The sequence below is a fragment of the Eulemur rufifrons genome, chromosome 30, assembly GCF_041146395.1.
Source record: "Eulemur rufifrons isolate Redbay chromosome 30, OSU_ERuf_1, whole genome shotgun sequence".
Classification (NCBI taxonomy): Eukaryota; Metazoa; Chordata; class Mammalia; order Primates; family Lemuridae; genus Eulemur; species Eulemur rufifrons.
In genome coordinates this window covers 96,680,078-96,698,282 of record NC_091012.1, presented here as the reverse complement: position 1 = coordinate 96,698,282, position 18,205 = coordinate 96,680,078, and the positions used below count along the sequence as shown (strand labels likewise).

At 43.4% G+C, this 18,205-nt stretch overlaps 1 protein-coding gene and 1 pseudogene across 1 annotated transcript in view; one reads left to right on the top strand and one right to left on the bottom strand.

The window, feature by feature from the left end:
- ARHGEF9 (Cdc42 guanine nucleotide exchange factor 9) overlaps nucleotides 1–3,754 on the bottom strand; it is a 102,044-nt gene extending 98,290 nt beyond the window's left edge. Inside the window, exons 1-2 of the mRNA XM_069464426.1 lie at nucleotides 3,506–3,754; nucleotides 845–1,024 (exon numbers count right to left, since the gene is read on the bottom strand). Of these exons, the coding sequence (XP_069320527.1) occupies nucleotides 845–1,024; nucleotides 3,506–3,646 (321 nt within the window). The 5' untranslated portion in view covers nucleotides 3,647–3,754. The remainder of the gene's footprint in view (nucleotides 1–844; nucleotides 1,025–3,505) is intronic.
- A 6,722-nt stretch (nucleotides 3,755–10,476) lies between these two features.
- Nucleotides 10,477–11,210, top strand: LOC138379113 (swi5-dependent recombination DNA repair protein 1 homolog pseudogene; annotated as a pseudogene).
- Nucleotides 11,211–18,205: the final 6,995 nt, after the last annotated feature.

The following is an 18,205-nucleotide window of genomic DNA, read 5'->3' as shown; positions in this document are numbered from 1 at the left end:
CAGAAAATGCTGAGAGCTCCCTCCCAAGGCCCCTCTGTTAAGGGCCAGGTTATTCATGGTACAGTGTCAAAGAGGCAGGGCTTTGCAAGACCTTGTGGGCTGCCTGCTTCCCACCCCCAGCACATCATAGATCCCAGCCACTTGATACTTGAAAAAAGTAACATCAGCTATAAGTAAGCTCCAGCCCCTGGGGGTCATGGAGCCCACACTCTTACATTAACATCTAAAGACAGTCCTGTGGCAACACATAAGGGTGTTCACAATTCCCTAAATGAGAGAAATGAGGCAAAGAAGTGGAGAGGAAGGAGAAGGAGAGAGTAGAAGGGAAGGGAAAGAACAGAGGATAAAAGAGAACAGAGGAGAGAAGAGAGCAGAGAGGAGAGGAGGAGATGGGAAGGATCTATAAGAAGAAAGGATAAAAAAGAAGGTACAAGGAAAAGAAAGCAAGCAGAAAAGAAGACACAAGAAAAGCAAAAGTTCACAACAATATAGAGGGTAAAAAGGTGTTCGGAAGCCAAACTCCAAAGAGGAAACTAAGGTCCAGACGTGAAGGTCAGGGAAGTGATTTGTACAAAGGTAGAAGGTCAGGGAAGTGATTTGTACGAAGGTAGAAGGTTGGGGGGTGGTTAAAATAAACAAGAGACAAAGGAAAAGTCTAAAAATTAAAAGGGCAAATATTAAAGGAAGCCCAGGTCCTTGGTAGGAGACAATTTAAAAAAAGGAAAAAAGTATGAGAAAAGCCACCAGGAGAGGAATGAGCAGGAGAACAGGGGCTGGTAAAGGGGAAGCCAGGGGCAGGCAGAAGCCAAGGAGAGAGGAATAGAGAGTGAAGGCTGACACTCACCCTCACAAAGCTGGCAGGAAACCATCCCTCCTCATCGTCGATCTGGCCCCACCACCAATCCTTGTTGGAAGCATCCAAGACTTTGATGACGTCGCCAGCTTTAAATGCCAACTCCCGGTTGGCCATGGTGACGTGATCCCATACTGCCTCAGCACTAACGATGGAATCTCCAGTGATCAGCTTAGGAGACAAAATGAGAATGTATTCAGTCCACACAGCCGGCTACCTTGTCTGCCCTTTCCCCACCCACAGAGCTCTACTACTTATACAAAAACTCACAGACTCTAGTGGTGAGGGCTGGGGTTAGGGGCATGCCAATGGAGCACAAGCTCCACTGGACCACAAAACAAACAATACTGTCAACTCTGCATTAGCCAGTGCATGGAATGACCCAGAGTATGAATACAGACTCCATAAGCCTCATGCTTTTATCCCTACTCATGAACTCCTCCCAGGGAACAATGAAAGTGCCAGTCCATCTCTCCTTGCTGCTTCAAGGCAGCCCTGGGTCTGGAATGGGTGAAGAGGCTGAAATCAATGGGTAAAATGAGCTTCATGCATATTGGCTTTTAATTCTCTGTGCTCCTCCCCCTTGGAGCTGACCAATTGAGAATTGGTGATTCATTATTTAACTCTACCATGCCCCTCCCCCTGGGGTAACAGACCATGACATTCCTCACACACAATGAACTCCAGTCCTGCAGCCTCCTGCTCTCACCCACACATGATACCATCCAGAGAGGTCATGGGTATGAAAGAATATGGCTTTCTGTGATGCCTTGTGCCCAAGAAACTCAACCTTGGCACAGATTCACTTAGTGATTTGTACAACAACCCTGTGAGATATAGGTCTGGGTTGACTTCTGCATTTGATACATGGCAAAACTGAGCAACAAAGAAGTTAAGGGATGCGCCTGAGATCACCGAGCAAGGCAGGGACTGTGTATGGACCCTAACTCTGGTCTTTAGACTTCATGGCCAGCAGGACTGGGCTTCACACAACAGCAGGCAGACATCTATTCCATTGCCATATGAACAGACATTCGTGACACTCATCTAAACACATAAGGATGGGAGTGAGGAGTAGTTTGCCTCTATCTGGCTACCATCCTGACCACTGTTATTTGTTCTCTTTTTCCCCCAACTGTTCCAGCTCATATGGGCCATCAGTCTTCCCGACATTTGGGGAAACAGATTATATAATAGAGAACATATGGCTGGTCAGGGAAAGAGACTCAAGCACTCTCTCCCCAGCACTGAATTGTTGAACATGTCCTCTAGAAGTCAGCTTTTTCATCAGCCTGCTTTGGGGAAGGACTGACTCTCCAAGGCAATCATGGCTCCATAAGACAAAATTAAAAACAGTTCAAAGACAACAGCAGAGACAGTCTATGGAATATGCACCCTCTCCCACAGGTCTGCTCTCCAACATGCTAGCCAAAATATAATCCTATGGTCACAAAATGAATGCACATAGGATCACACAGATATAAACACAGTCATAGACACACACCCTGAATGCTTAGTTAAGTTGTTCAGTTCCTCAGGCCCTGCCTGAGGCATCCGTCATTGGTCAGGACTCTAGTCTTTGTGCCTTCCACAGAAGGTAAGGCACAGTGAGAGTTCCTCAGCATGGACACAAAGAGATTTCCAGCAGGACCTTTTACAACACCACCTTTCAGATAGCTCATGCCTTATTGTCTGCAAAGTGTTTTCATATCTATTGCATCACTTGATCCTTAGTGAATGAGCTAGGTCTCACTATTATCTAAATTGTAAAGATGAGGAAATTGAGTCTCAGAAAAGTGACCTGGTCCTTCAGCCAATAACACAAGTAATAAATTATGGAGCTGGGTCTTCTCACTTCATGTGCTCTTACACCCATCAAACTGTACTAGCAATGTCTTATTATCTATACTGAACTTACAGAACTCCATCCATGATATCATAAAACATATGGTTCCTATTCTTAAAGAACCCTAAAGAAGGAGATTTAGACAGCCACCTTTAGTCACTGGTTTCCCTGCCTCTGAAGAGATTCATTTTTATGTTGAACTTGCTTTTTTCCAGTCATACTAAAAGTCAATTTCTCCTTGTTCTGGCCTCAGTGAAGAAGGAGAATTGCTGGTCACTGGCCTCAATAAAATAAATCTTTTTAAATAAGTCTCCTCTAACTAGGCAAAGATAGGCCCCAACTAGATGTTGTTAGAGTTCAATAAGCACAAACAGCCCCAACACAGAGCACCGTAAGGGCTTGTGGTTTAAACCTATATCCATAGGCCGGGCGCAGTGGCTCACGCCTGTAATCCTAGCACTCTGGGAGGCCGAGGCGGGAGGATTGCTCGAGGTCAGGAGTTGGAGACCAGCCTGAGCAAGAGTGAGACCCTGTCTCTACTAAAAATAGAAAGAAATGATCTGGACAGCTAAAAATATATATACAAAAAAATTAGCCGGGCATGGTGGCGCATGCCTGTAGTCCCAGCTACTTGGGAGGCTGAGGCAGAAGGATCGCTTAAGCCCAGGAGTTTGAGGTTGCTGTGAGCTTGACGCCATGGCACTCTAGCCTGGGCAACAGAGCAAAACTCTGTCTCAAAAAAAAAAAAAAAACCTATATCCATAGCTTTTTATTAAGGATCAAAAGAATATCTCAGCATCAATTACCAAGCCTCTGCCCAGGACACTATCAGTGATGCTGTTTGCGGTCCCCCAGGTCCACGTCTGGCTGATTCCACTGCCTGAACTGTTTTTGCTTTGAAGTCTTCTTTTTAGGAACTCCATGCTTGTCTTCACCCAGTAGCACATGGCTCACTCTTATCCCCCATTTAGTCCAGCCAATGTGCCTGGGCCCTCAGGTCACAAGGCCCTGGATGAGGCCAATCCAGGACCCAGTGGTCGTAAAATTAACCAACTGGCAAGCCTATTGTCAGGGCCCACGTAGAAACCAAAGACTGTCAGAATTGCACAGCACTTTAAATATCATCACATTCAGGACCTCATTTTATAGGTCAGGTATAACAAAAGTAACTTGCCCACAATCACCAGCTGGTCAGCCTCCTCCTGGACCAGTGCTTTTTTTTCCCCCAACCATAGAGAAGGATTATAAAGAACATCTGGATTTAAGACCTTGCAGTACTACCTGCTAAAGGTATATGGATAATGATGATGATGTTAGCTAATATATAGAGTACTTACTATGTGTCAGGTACTATTTTAAACACTTTACACACATTAACCCATTTAAGCCTCACAGCAGCCCTTTAAGGATACACTATTATTATCCCTATCTTACAAATGAGGAAATGGAAGTACACAGAAGTTAAATACTTTTTCCAAGTACACACTGCCAGTAACTACTGAAGTCACAGTTCAAATACAGGCACAGTCTGGCTTTAGAGACTCTGCTCTTTATGTAAATACTATGCTGTCTCTGGGTCTCAGTTTCTTTGCCTATAAAATGGGGATAACTCTACTCTCTCGCCTGCTTCATGAGCTATAATACACTGAACCAAGAGCTGACAGGTATGTGCACAGAGGTGAGAGGAAGGCTGATCTAGAAGGGGCTGGCAGCTGTGTGGGGCTCCTGTGCACTTCCACCACAAACACAAGCAGGAGCAAAGGAATGCTCCTCCCTTATCCTCTGAGTTGTTTTAAAAAAGTAAACTAAATGTAAGCTGGAAATTGGTCCCAAATCTTCCCTTTGTGTACAGAATTGACTTTTAACTTGCTATAATTTTTTCATGTGTATGTAATTTTCTCTGCTCATCCATTTTCCATCCAACATTCAGTCAGTGAGCTCCTACTATGTTCAGGGATCTGTTCACTGTGATTCAACTGCAGTCCTTACCTGAAGAACAAAAGGTCTCCAGGCACCAACAATGCATACCTTTCAAGCAGTACGTAAAGGTGGTTAAGAGAAGGCAAACCTACCATCAATTCTGGGCTTTACTACTTTACAAAGTAGCAGTGACAACAGGAGGTGAGGGACAGAAGAGGTTTCAGAGAGACAAATTGAAATGGAACTGTCAGCATGTAATTAGGATACTGAGGAATATAATCTCACAGAAACCAAAGAGTTTCAAACTATACAACCTTGGGCCTCAGTTTCTTTACCTGCAAAATTTGGATAATAATGTTTGCCTCACAGGGTTGTACAGAAGGTGGATTGAAATGCTGGATGTACAGTGACTAGTACAGTGCCTGGCATGTGCTGGCCTAATACAAGACTTCAGAAAAAGGAGGGATTATACAAGGCTATTGGGCTCTAGAAAGGTTTTGTGAGACACTGAAGATAGACCTTAAAGAATGGGTGGAATTATAACAGAAAGAGAAGGGAAGAGAAGGGCACTTGAGGCAGAGGAACAAGATTAAACAAAGTCTCAGAGATGAAAACTATGGGGAATTTGATGCCAAACAAGCAGTGAAGTTTAGAGAGGGTAGGGTTGGGAAAGGGGGAGTGGAGGAAAGGATAGCTAGAAAGGTGGGATGAAGTCATTTTTGAAGGGCCTTGAATATAGTTTGAGGAAGAGAAGGTCAAAGTTGATTTTGGGGATGGGGGTCAGTCCTAAGTGTGGTCATTAAAGTATAAGGGTAAGTTAGGAGGAAATCCTGGCTTTGGAGAAGAGATGACAAATTTGCTCTTTAGGGTGTTAAATGTGCAGGGCAAGCAGAGCATGCAGGTAGGTTTAAAGCTCAAGAGAGGTCAGGGGAGACAGATATAAAAGTTTGGAAGTCAATGGCCCAGAAAAAATTGTGGAAACCAAAGAAGTTTGCTCTAGAAGAAGGTGCTAAGAAAGTCAGAAACTTTGGAAACAGCAACAATGGGAAGAGGAGCTAGAGAAATAAACCTCAATGGACCTGTCAGCATACCATTAGGATGCCAAGGAGTATAATCTCACAAAAGCTAAGGATAAGAGTTTCAAGCAACAGGAGCTAATCAACATTATCAAGTGGTACAGAGCTATAAAAATAAAGCCAATAAAATGTTATTTGGGGGTGACTACAGCAGCATCTAAATTCTCTATTCCCAAACTAGTTTTTATATCCCTCTCCGCACCAAAAGTCCTAATTCCTAACTGTCTCTACCCTTCATCCTGCAAGCCTAACATAAAGCCAGGAGATGGTGCTGCATTATTCTAACAAGGTATCCAAATAACTCTAGGCCATGGGACAGCACTACTGTGACTTCCAACAAAAGAATTCCCAATCCCAGGGCATTTCAGAGGCAGCACCAAATACAGGCTAGCTCTTGCTCAAATTTACCATTGAGTGGGTTATGTAGTATTTCCTACTCCCATGTCAAAGATGTTTTTGGACATGAATAAGAGGATGGGGAGGGTTAAAAGTCATAATATCATGCTTAAAGATGGAATGAGATCCTATTCCTTTTTATCCAGATTTCCCAAGACAATCCTAATTTCAAATATTATATCCCACAGATCCCGAAAATAGGTACATCTGTTACCAAACCCATGTGCCCTGGTTTTTAACCTGGAAATATGATCACTATACCCTGGAGACATTGGGAGTTTGAAATCTAAGGCTGGTCTCTGATATACAAGACCTATAGCAAACTTGGAGTGGCCAGTGGGCCCTTCCAGGGGGAACAAAAGAAGGAAGAGAAGAAAAGAAAGTAAAGGAGAAAAAAAGGTAGCACTCTGGGAGGCCGAGGCGGGTGGATTGCTCAAGGCCAGGAGTTCGAGACCAGCCTGAGCGAGACCCCGTCTCTACTAAAAATAGAACGACATTATATGGACAACTAAAAATCTATATAGAAAAAATTAGCCGGGCATAGTGGCGCATGCCTGTAGTCCCAGCTACTCGGGAGGCTGAGGCAGTAGGATCGCTTAAGCCGAGGAGTCTGAGGTTGCTGTGAGCTAAGCTGATGCCACGGCACTCACTCTAGCCTGGGCAACAAAGTGAGACTCTGTCTCAACAAAAAAAAAAAAAAAAAAAAAAAAAAGGAGAAAAAAAGGGAAGGAGGGACCAAAAGTAATTTATATTTGTCAAAAACACATGTCAGACATTGGGTTAGGGGCTTTCTTTCATGATCTCAATCTCTACAATTCTCCAAGGTAGCATTAACATCCCCATTTTTACTGAACATAACCTGTGAGGTTGAACATGTAGCCCATAGTCACCCAGTTAATAGGTGGTAGAAAAGATTTCAATCTCCAGTCAGCCTCACTCTACAGCTTTTCTTTTGCCAATCTCTCCAACCCTTCAACCCCCACCCCCCACCCAGTGCCTGTCAAAAAGGCAGAGAGGGAGACCAGCCCACCCTGTGAATGACCTACAGCAGTGGTTCTCAATCTCCTGAAGGGCTGTTAAAACACAGATTGCTGAGACCCACAGGTCTCAAGCCTTGATTCAGTAGATCTGAAGTGGGGCTTGAGAACTTGCATTTCAAACAAGCCCCCAGGTGATGCCAATGCTGCTGGTGGTGGGGGAACCTTCCTAGTCTAGGCACTATTCTTGCCTCTCCTGATGCCACATTCTCTCCAAATTTCCCCATTTAGGGATGGGGATCAATCCTAAGTGTGGTCATTAAAGCATAAGGGTACTAGCTCAAGCCTGTATGTAGGATTCCTTGTCTCCAGCACTCCCTGCTTGTCTATGGTTGGTATTATGTCTGAGAAAGGGTATTTAGGGTCATGTAAGGAGCATGCCCAGTGTCAGGCTGTGTCAACACAGAAAAAACCTGGGATCACGGCCCTCATCAAGTTATCTTGTCTTCAACTTCTTGCTCTCTACCTCAAAAGTACCAACCCCCAAAATAGACATATAATTAGCCAGGGTGGCTGCCAGAAATATTAGTGTTTTAAAAACAAGCAGCAGAAAGGGGCATGGTTTAAAAAATATGAACCACCACATGTTGTGCAGAACAGCAAATGTGCCAATTGCCATGGATTTAGCTGAACTGGGTCTGCCTTCTGAGAAGCTTCAAGGAGGAAAAGGGGACACAGGAGGGGTTTTGCCCCTCTGTGAGGTTTTCTCACTTTAGTGCCTGCCCCTATCCTCTCAGAAGGCCTCCTTCCTCAACAGCCAGGCATCAATAAGAGCAAAATCCTTTTCCCTTGTTCCCTTTAAGCATATCTAAAATAGGCTGGGATTTTACGCTCTCTCCTGAATATGCCAGATATCCTTTTAATACAGCCTTAGAAACAGACGCTGGCTCTCTTGTTCAAAGTGTTGAAGCATAACCATCCTCGCCGTTTCTGGAAAGGTATGACCTAGGTTGCTCCATCAACAGCTAGGAGGTACCATGATGGACAGCAAAGATTCATTTTGGCCATTGGAAGAAGCTCTGCCAGTAACTCACTGAATGATCTTGGACAGGTCCCTTTCCCTGTCTCAATTTATCAGTCAAGTGACAGACTGAAACCAGATAGATGACTTCTCAAGTCCCTTCCAGCTCTGGCATTTTATTGAGGCTAACACCTCAGCTCTGCAAAGAACAGGGTTTTCATTATTGCAGCTTATTTCTCCTTACCCTCCTTTGTGCTTCATAGGATGCTTTTATTGCTCTCTGCTCAGGAAAATGAGACTTTGTGGCTGACTAGTCCGTTCCTGAACATAACTCACTCAGGCATTGCTGGCAGCACATTAAAGCACAGGCCAGTCAGACTGGCTGGAAAAAAAACTGAGGAAATGGGCTTTCCATTTAAGCCCTTGACTGCCACATTCAAAAGTCAATAGGGACCTTTGCTTTTTGTTCTCTTAACTTAGTTCCTTAGAGAAGTCATCTTTCTCATGACATCAGCTCTCACTCACCTCCAGTCCCATATTTCTTACTGCCTGCTCCACATTTCACTGGATGCCCTGCTACTGTCTCCAATAAAATATATGTAAAATTCATCACATTCCCCATTCTCCCTCCTTCTTAATTTTTCCCATTTCAGACAACTCTTCTTGGCCTGCTATTTCTTTCTTCCTCATGTCTGTCTCTCTCAGATATGACCCTTTCTCTTCATTCCCACTGTCCCATCCTAGGCCTGGCCTTCATCACCTCAAGCTGCCTCCCAACTGGCCTCCCTGTCCCCAACAGGTCTCTCTTCCTCAAGCTGTTCCTTAATGATTCATTTCTCAAACATTCTTTGCTAGTGCCACTCTCCATGCTTAAGAAGATTTAGTAACTCCCCACAGTCAATCTATCAAAGCTCTCCTTAATCTAGCACCATCTCTAGATCCAACCCCTTGCCTCTAACTATGCGGGGGCTTTCCATCACTCTTGCAGGCAGATGCAATCCTACCTCTGTGCCTGTGGTTCCAGTCATACCCTTACAGCCAATGGTTAACTGGAGGGGCACTTGAACCAGACTGCCTCTTCCTAGTTGTGTGATCTTGGCCTACTCGCTCCTTAATCCCTTCCCTGATGACTCCAGGCTGTGTTCTCTCTCCCTTTGTCTCTTTCTGTAATCTTACCTACCTAGGAAAAGAAGAAAATAACAATTTGGAAGAGTTATTCAAGTTGTCAACCAGAGTATTATTCTCCAAATAACCAGATAATGCACTTGTGAATGAATGACAGCTCTAAAAAATCTGCTTAATTCACAATGAACAGCACTGTTTTTAGCTCCTATCTAACATTCTGTGACCTGAGCCCTAAAACCAGGCAAGCTCTAAGACAGATCACAGCAACAGAGTTAGCATCTCTGTCAGGTTGCTAAACATTCCATGGGGCCAAGGAAATTGTTTACATAATATGTACACAGGTGGCCTACATGTCAATCTATTGTTGCCAGGATTTATGGCCAGATGGCTTCTGGGGCAAGCTGCTTTTTACTAAAGATCTGCACAGGTGCCCAATGATCATTAGGGAAAGGAGCACAGACAGCTGACAGGTAAGAAAAACCTCACTATGAATATTAAAAAAATCACAAAAGTTGCTTTTCCTTTTCTTCAGGCCTTAACACTTCACACCTGATTGGCTCCAGTTTCAATGTGGGTGTTGCTATTGCATTTCTGAACAGAATAATTAATGCATTCAAGTAATGATGATTCTAAATGTGCTGAAAGGAAGTATGCAAATGTCATCTCTTTTTATGACACAATCATCTTTTTCCTAATTTGGGTGTGTGATTTGTGAGTCATTAGGCATCGGCTTCCTTCAATGTCCCATTACACCATCCATTTTTCACTTTAATAAAATAAAAGATCTACTCTGTTGGCTTCAGCCACACCTGACAGACATGAAACCCAGCTGGGCTGGCTTGGTCTGAAAAGGTAAGCCTAGATGGGGGTCAGGCTCAACAAAACAAAACAGACCACCTGATCTAGAGGCCAATATGGACACGGATCATAAGCCAATTGGCACCTGCCAGGACCTAAAAGCTTGGGAAACCCAGACAAACTCCTTAGGGTATAAGCCATCCAGGGTATTTTCTCATTCATTCCAGGTTAATAACAAAGGATAGCTTCTTCCTGCACTTCTTCCAAAGGAAGTTACAAGGTGATCTCAGCTATAATGGTGACCAAACAGATGAACGCAGGGGAGTTGCTTGCTTGGACCTTAGCAATAGATTCTTCTGGTATGAAACTCTAGCCACTAGCTCAACCAAATGAGTCTAGGAGTTTCTGAAGTGAAACCCAGCTGCTTTCCCAAGGTTCTCAATGTTGTTCTGGCCACACTGGGGATGGGGGAGGGAGAAGTAAACCAAGATTTCATTTTCAAGATGGAAAGTCTGTCAGACTCAGCTGTGATTTTACCTAGGACTCCAGAGGCCCGTGCAAATCCACTAGCTCTTCATACAAATAGTTCACGAAAACAACCCATGAGTGCAACACTTAGACAAAGATTAAGGAAAACATGGTCTTCATTTAATTCCTGTTACAATATGGTAAAAGGTCTTAAAGTAGAGAATGAAGAAAATGACAAGAACTGTACAGAGAAACTAGCATCTTCCACAGAAGAAAACTCTATGGAATTTCAAGAAAGTTTTAAGCATATAAACAGTGAATTTGAAGAAAGTAAATATTGGAAAAACACCTTCAAGAATATCAATGCATGTGAATCTAAATCACTTGATAGTGCGTTGTGCAGTGCTCTCCAAAATGAGTTTGTAAGAATCTTCCTAAACAAGTATTAAATGAAGAAAAAGCAAAATTGGTGCAGCAGGTTCAGTAGAAAGACGAATTCCTTCAGAGGCTAAAACTAGTCAAAATGTATAGATCAAGGAATGATCTGCCACAGTTACAGTTGTTAATACAGAAGTGGAGAAGCTGTAGCCAGCTGTTGCATCGTGAGCTGCAGTCAGCTATCACTGAAAAGAATAAGAAACTAACCCTTACTCAACTGACAGATCACTGTGGGTTAGATGATAAATTGCTACATTATAACAGAAGTGAAGAAGAATTCATAGGTGTTTAATAATTTTTTTTCTCCAACATATCTTTGAGAATGCCAACTTAATTAAAAGATATTTATACATTTTAAAGGGAAGGTATAAACCATGAACATCAGTTTGGGGCACTCTCTAATACATAAATATAAACTAAGTTCTAAAATGAAAATTTAGTATAATTTAGTATTTTGGATAGATTTGCCAAAGAAAATTTGCCAGTTAATGTGAAAAAAATCATGTTTAAAATATGATCCAGACAATTCTGGAAACCAGTTTTAATACATTGTTTTTTATGGCAAAAAGTTTTCTTTTAAATGTTAAAAAGTTGTCCAGTTGGGTGGATATCTGAACCTAGTCTAAAATGTCTGCCTCTGCTAAGTTTATGAACCTCTTTTCCATCCATTTACCACATATTTCCAACTGATGATCCAGCAAGTAATTAAACTCATGTCCAAAATTGCAAAAAAAAAAAAAAAAAAAAAAAGGAAGAAAGAAAAAGAAAAGAAAGAAAAAAGAAACAAAGTTCACAAGGTTAAGAGAATGAGTCCTTTAAAGAAAATGCAGCCAAATGGGTCAAGGATTGCACAAGTCAGAGAGAGAGAGAGAAGACATGTTTTTGGACCAACCTTAATGCTGTTGGCTGGAGAAGTCTCCTACACCAGAGCAGCTCCCAATCTGATAAATGTTAGCTTGCATCTCCAGAACATCTTGGAAACAAAAGTTACTATCAAGTTGTTCTGGGATCTTTTGGCACGACTCAGGCACCTCTGACCCATTACACCAGTTTCTTAATGTGAGAGCTACGGACTCCTGCTCAGAATCCACCCAGCATTTTCAACAAACAGCTCCAGTGATTCTGAATCACATGCCATATTGAGACCAATTGTCTTAAACTTTCTGGGGACAGAGAGTTTGCAGTACAAGAATTTCCCCTTACTGCACTGAGCCACTCAGACAAAAAAAAGAAAAACAAAATCTCTCAAACTCTGTCTCCATGCTTCTCCTTCTCATGTCGGGTTCCAGGCAGGCTAAGGAATAATGGTAGCTTGCTCAAGATGATTTTCCCAGTGTGCCATGTTGGAGGCTACTTGCACATGCTCTGTTCCAACCCCACCCCTGCCCCAACCTTCAGGCACTGAGGCCACTACTAGTCCTAATGGAAAGTACTAGCAGCATCTCTCTATGCTACAACCTAGGAGCAATTTCCTAGAGCTGTAGTCAATCTACCAAAGGCAGCCTCCAATAGTCTAAGAGAAAAGTTATTAGTAAAATAATAATGATAATGGACTCAGTAATGCCCTCTCTGTGAGTTGCTGGGTCAGAAACATGCCATCACTAGCTGGAGGTCGGTCACCCTGCATCTCACCTGTCTGTTGAGCCAGCTGTGTGCCCTTCTTCCTGCCCCAGGCATCATGCCCTCCTTCTTGGACTTGGTATGGATCCTGAGCTACAGCCACCTACTGGAGTCTCTTGTTGCCTTCATACCCTGAGAGATGAGAGCTGACCAGGGAAAGCCTAGGGGAGGGGCAGGGGGACTCTAAGAGCCTCAAATCCCTGAAGTGACCTAGACCCATCTTGGGGTCTATATCTGGGCTCTTGGATTTCTTCATGTGGTTCCCCAGGGACCAGTCCTGGGAGCCTTAACTCTTACTGAACCATGACTTGAAGCCCAGCTTTGGAGTTTTCTGGGCAGGCATGGGGGTGGGGCTCCTCTAGGTTTCCAGAAGGGTAGGAGGAGGGGGATAGAACTACATGAAGAATCTGTCCTCCGTGCCTCCCACATGCATAGTTCTATACTCATCAACACCACAGCCAAAGGGTGGGTGGGCAAGGCAAAAAGAAGAAGGGAAAATCATTTTTTTATCCATTTGACAGATGTCGTGTTAAAATCTTGTAGGGGAAGGAGAACTGTAGGTAGGGGGAGGAGCAGGGGAGATGTTTGGATCTAATGGTTCTGATGTCTCTAAATGTGGCCATCTGGTCTAAGGTGGCGAGAACAGGAACAGCATTTAGACAGGAGCACTGTGACCTGCTCCTATATCTGGAGAAGAAATAGGAAAAATAAATATATTTCAATCAACTTAAACTACCTTTAAATCTACTGAGCATGGCTACCCAGGACACAAGCTTGCAAAAGCTCTGGGCCTTGGCATGCATTTCCAAAGAGAATATAAGTGTCTCCTGGGGAGTCTTTGCAGCCCAAAGAAGAAATCTGCATTTAAACAGCCCATCAGAAAGTGAGAGACAGTTTGCAATGGTTGATTTCCCTCTGCCTGTTGGCTCACCTTGAAAGAAAAGACATTCAGCTAAGGCCACAGTACCTAACAATACTTCCATTACCTGTCATAAGCCTTTCATGCTCAGGGGTAGACCATGTTTCTCCTGATAAACTCTACCACAGTCCTAGGTTCCCAGCAGACATTCAGTAAATGATAGATGAGCAGGTGGCAGGGGCATTCAGTGAGCAGCTGCTGGGTCAGGCCCCAGCGGACTCAAACTGGATGAGCTGGCTTTCCTTCAGACTTTGTTGTTAAAGACTGAGACAGAAGCATAAAACATCTAAACCTAGGCTGCCAGAGAGGATGCAGGAGAAGCAAAATCAGACTCACCCTCACAGCCCAGGAGGGATAGCACCAGGTCTGTGTCTGCAGGAAAAGTGGTTGTGTTTATAACGAAAGAACTTCAAGTAGGTCAGCCAAGCTTATATAAAGAAGCATTTTCCAATCTGCACTAGGTAGAAGAGGTGGAAGTGGAGAAGGAAAGAGACCCAAGGCAGATGACAGAGGAACAAAACATCCAGTAAGGTGCCAGGGCTTAACTTACTCTTCTTGGCTCTGTCTCAGACTCAAGAGCCTGAAAGGCAGTAGATTCTTATACTCAGAGGTGGTCAGAATTGAAGACTCCCAAGAGCTAATATACATAGTTCAGTATTCCATTTTACAGGTAAGAAAATCGAGGCTCCAATGAGAAAACTTTGCCTAAGGTATCAAGCTAGTCAGCAGCAGAGCGAAGATTAGAAACCAAGCCTACAGTATTAGAAGGATGGTTGTCAATAATTTTTTGGACTGTATACCTCTATTGTTAAAAAAAAAAATTTAGCTCTTCTTGTCACCAAAAAATAAATAAATAAATAACTATGGGTGATGACAAATATGCTTCACTACGGTAACCATTTTACTATCTATATGTATCCCATAACATCATGTTGTAAACCTCAAATATATACAATAAAAATTATTTTTAAAAACAAATGAAACAAGAAACATCCCAATATCTAAATAATACTAATGTAGTATGTGTGTTATAAAAATCTCCTCAAAAATAGAAATTAAAGAACAATGAGATTAATAATTTAATAGATAAAGAACTTCTAATATTTTCCCCCGGGCCTTACTTTGGGGATCACTGTTTTAGACATTTACTGGTGCACTTTTCTCCCACTGCTCTACAGACATCATCCCTTTAATACCATAACCAGCACCTGCCTCTCCCTCCCCTCAGGGTCCAAACAGGTCTGACCCTGGAGATCAAGGGATAAGAACACTGTAGTATGAAGGCTGAGTAGAGATACTTCCAGAATCTCCCTTATCAGCAGATGTCTTGGCTAAGGAATCTCAAATTCAAATTTACACTAAAATACAAATGCTAGTAGAAAAAACAATGGGTTCGGAAGAATGGGCTCCAGGTCTGGCTTGATTACTGACTTGCTGTATGAACTTGGGGAGATCCAGCTCCTCTTTGAGCCAGTTGGATTAGGTTATCTTAAATGGAAAGTTGACATTGTCTTTGACATATGCTTCTGCCTTGCTTCTGAAAGCAGGTTTTGACAAGAGAGAGGAGGAGGAAGAAAACATGGAAACAAGGAAGTCAGGAGAAGGATTGGGATGGGATAAGAAAGGTTAGAAGACAAAACTTGACTATTTCAAATTTTTTGTCATGGGCTCTCCTTTACTCAGGGATGGCCTTTGGGTTCCACTGGAAGAAGGAAGAACACTGCCTCTTCCACCCAGTTCAGGCCACTGGGTTCAAGTCACCCAAAGTTGCTTCTTTGAAAATATTAAGCAGCACTTCTTCCAACTTTTCAGCACATTTTAGTTTCTAAGTTGCCTTCATATTCATGATCTCACTAGATCTTCCTTGCCATTCTGGGGTTTAAGCAGAGTAGGAATGAGTTGTCCCATTTTAAAGATAAGGAAACTGAGGCCTAGCCAAAGGAAATTATTCAGCTGTCCCAGAAGTAGGAAGGCCAGAAGAAAACTTACTGACTCACAGCCCGATATTTTTTCCTAATAAGAAAATGGCTGATATGTATTGAACACTTACTCTTATATGTGTCAGAGACAAATGTAAGTTTTTACACATACTAACTTATTTGATCCCTAGTTTAAAGATGGGGAAACCAAAGTTAAGAAAGATGAAGTGATTGCTGACAGGGCCAGAAGCAAAACCCAGGCAGTTTTATTCTAGAACCAGAGCTCCTGGCCCCTATTCTCGCCAGCACATCTACATACCCACAAAAGGTAAAATCTAATTAAGTTTCAGAGAACCTCCAAGGTACAGCAAGTTATAGAACAGTGTGTATAGTATATTACCATAAAACAGAATATATTCATATTTGCTTATATATCCATAGAAGATTTTTCCCTAAGGACTTACTGGTAGCCTCTGCAGAAAGAAGCCAGATGGCTGGAGGGCAGGGGTGGGAGGGAAACTTTTCACTGTGCACCCTCTTGGACCTTTTGAATTTTGAACCATGTGAATATATTTCCTATTCAAAAATAAAATTTTACAAATGAGGTATCTAGGGTCAGCAGAGCTTAGGAAACTATGTGGTTGCTTCCTGGCAGGGCTATGGTGGCTAAGAATTCCCTATCCACCTCTCTGGCTTTCAAACTTGAAGAAGATGCCTCTACCCTTTTTTCCTCCACCCCTTTGCTTGTCCAATCCCACAGAAGAGGCAGTACTGTAGTCATTTTGCTTGTCCAATCCCATAGAAGAGGCAGTACTGTAGTCATTTTGCATCAGGACAAAAGAAGAGAGACACAAAGGACCTCTCCCACCAATTCCTAGTGCTCAAGGCCTGAGTCCCACATTCCTCCATCTGTTTCCTCTCACTACTCTATCTCAATGTATCTACCCTCCCCTCTTCAGGGTTCAGAACAGCAAAAATAAGCAACCTAGAAAAACTCTAGGAAATCTGGCCCAGCTCAAGAGGCTGTGGTGTACAAAGGAAGGGCACACTAAGGGAGAAAAAGTAAGCCCCACTGGGTTTTAATGTTCACATTGAGGCCAGGTGAGAGCCAGCCTTGATGGCCTCCAAGGACTCTCTCAGGTTTGGTTCTTGGATTTCCACAATCTTATCCCTCAAGATTTGGCAAAATCCTCCAGAGATCAAGGCCCTCAAACATTTCCTCAGATCCCTTTCAGCCTACCCCTTAGGCAGGTCTGCCAGACAGGGCTTCTGCATGTAGGAAGCTTTGAGGAAGTGGGAGTGGCCAACCTGGATCAAGTGCCTCCAGGGATCTTCCTGAAGTGGCTTAAACAGGCAGCACAATTCCCACTCACAATAGCTTAGCATTTTCTCCAACACTTTACTGATTCCAACATGCAGGAGACAAGTGGGAAAGGAGCTACTGTGGGAAGGAGGAAGAAGGGTCAATCAGCATGCCTCTCATAGACAAGTAGGGGCACTGCTGGGGAAGGATGGACCCCAGAGAATCTCCTGTCCCTGTCTGAAAAAAAATCTAAGTTTTTAAATATATTTACTTGAGCTGTCGCTGGCAGCGTCCCTTAGCACTAGAATTCATTGGGTGGCAGCCTGGGGTCATAAAGAGTACATTGGGATGGGAAACCAAAGGCATGGCTTCTAGTACTAAATCCACCACTACCTAATCCTGTGTCCTCATGTTTGTCTTTCCCTTCCCGAGCCTCAGTATCCCCATCTGTAAAATGGAAATAATAATAGCTTAAAAGAATGGTATGGGGAAGAGGGGTTGAAACAAAATGAAGACAAGTTTCTTGATTACCTCCAAACTACCTGGATGAAATCTTAATAATCCAAACAGCAGCAACACATGTTCAACATTTTACAAAATACTTTTCACATCCTTTGTTGCAATGAACTCTTGCACCCAACACTCCCATGAGATGTTACAGTTGAGTCTATATTACATACCAGAAAACTGAGGTTTGGGAGAATTTTGCCCACAATGTCTGGGGTGAGGGGAAACCTAAGCTACATAGTCTTGTTCCCCTCAACAAAGCAAATACAATGTCCATGAGCACAAACACTTAGAATAAAGTTCTCTCTCAGGGCCAGTGCTGGTACTCCAGGCTGCTTCCTCTGGCAAGTGGCAAGTACAGGCAACCTGGCCTTGTTTTCTTAGTTTAGGAAGAAGTCCCTGCTCCTGATGCCTCCCCTTCCCTCACTACCTAGGGTTCCCGAGGAGCCCAACCTTCCTGTCCACCTAAACGCTGCAGACCTGTTTTCTTTCCAGAAGGACTGACGGAGAATTGAAAAACACCTATATGGGTGGGGGTGACCTCAGCATGACCCCATAAGGGTGTCTTCCCCTGGCCTCCTCTTTCTATGGTTACTCTGATAGGGGTCAGATTCAATTGCTGGAAGGCACTGAATCCAGCTTAGGGATAGGAAAGATGCAGCTTTGTGGGTGGAGAAAAAGTACATCTGCAAAGCATTTTCTCGACTCTTCGCCTACCCGAGCCTTGCCATCAGCCGGGTGCAATAGTGGCTGTTTTACCAACACACCAAATAAGCAGCAGACAGGAGAGGGGAACCTGACTGAGGCACACCCAAAGAGGCAGAGTAGCAACTGGAACTCATATTTCTTGACCTCAAGTCCAAAGCTGAGAAACAGGCATGAGGCTGTCACTGTCAACAGGAACCCACTGAGGCTCTGAGGCTGCTTCTCCTGGGCAAGCCTGGCATACTTTGGCTACCTGTCTCACTAGCCCCCATCCTTCTCCCAGATCCATTCCTTCCAGTTCCAGCCTTTGGTAC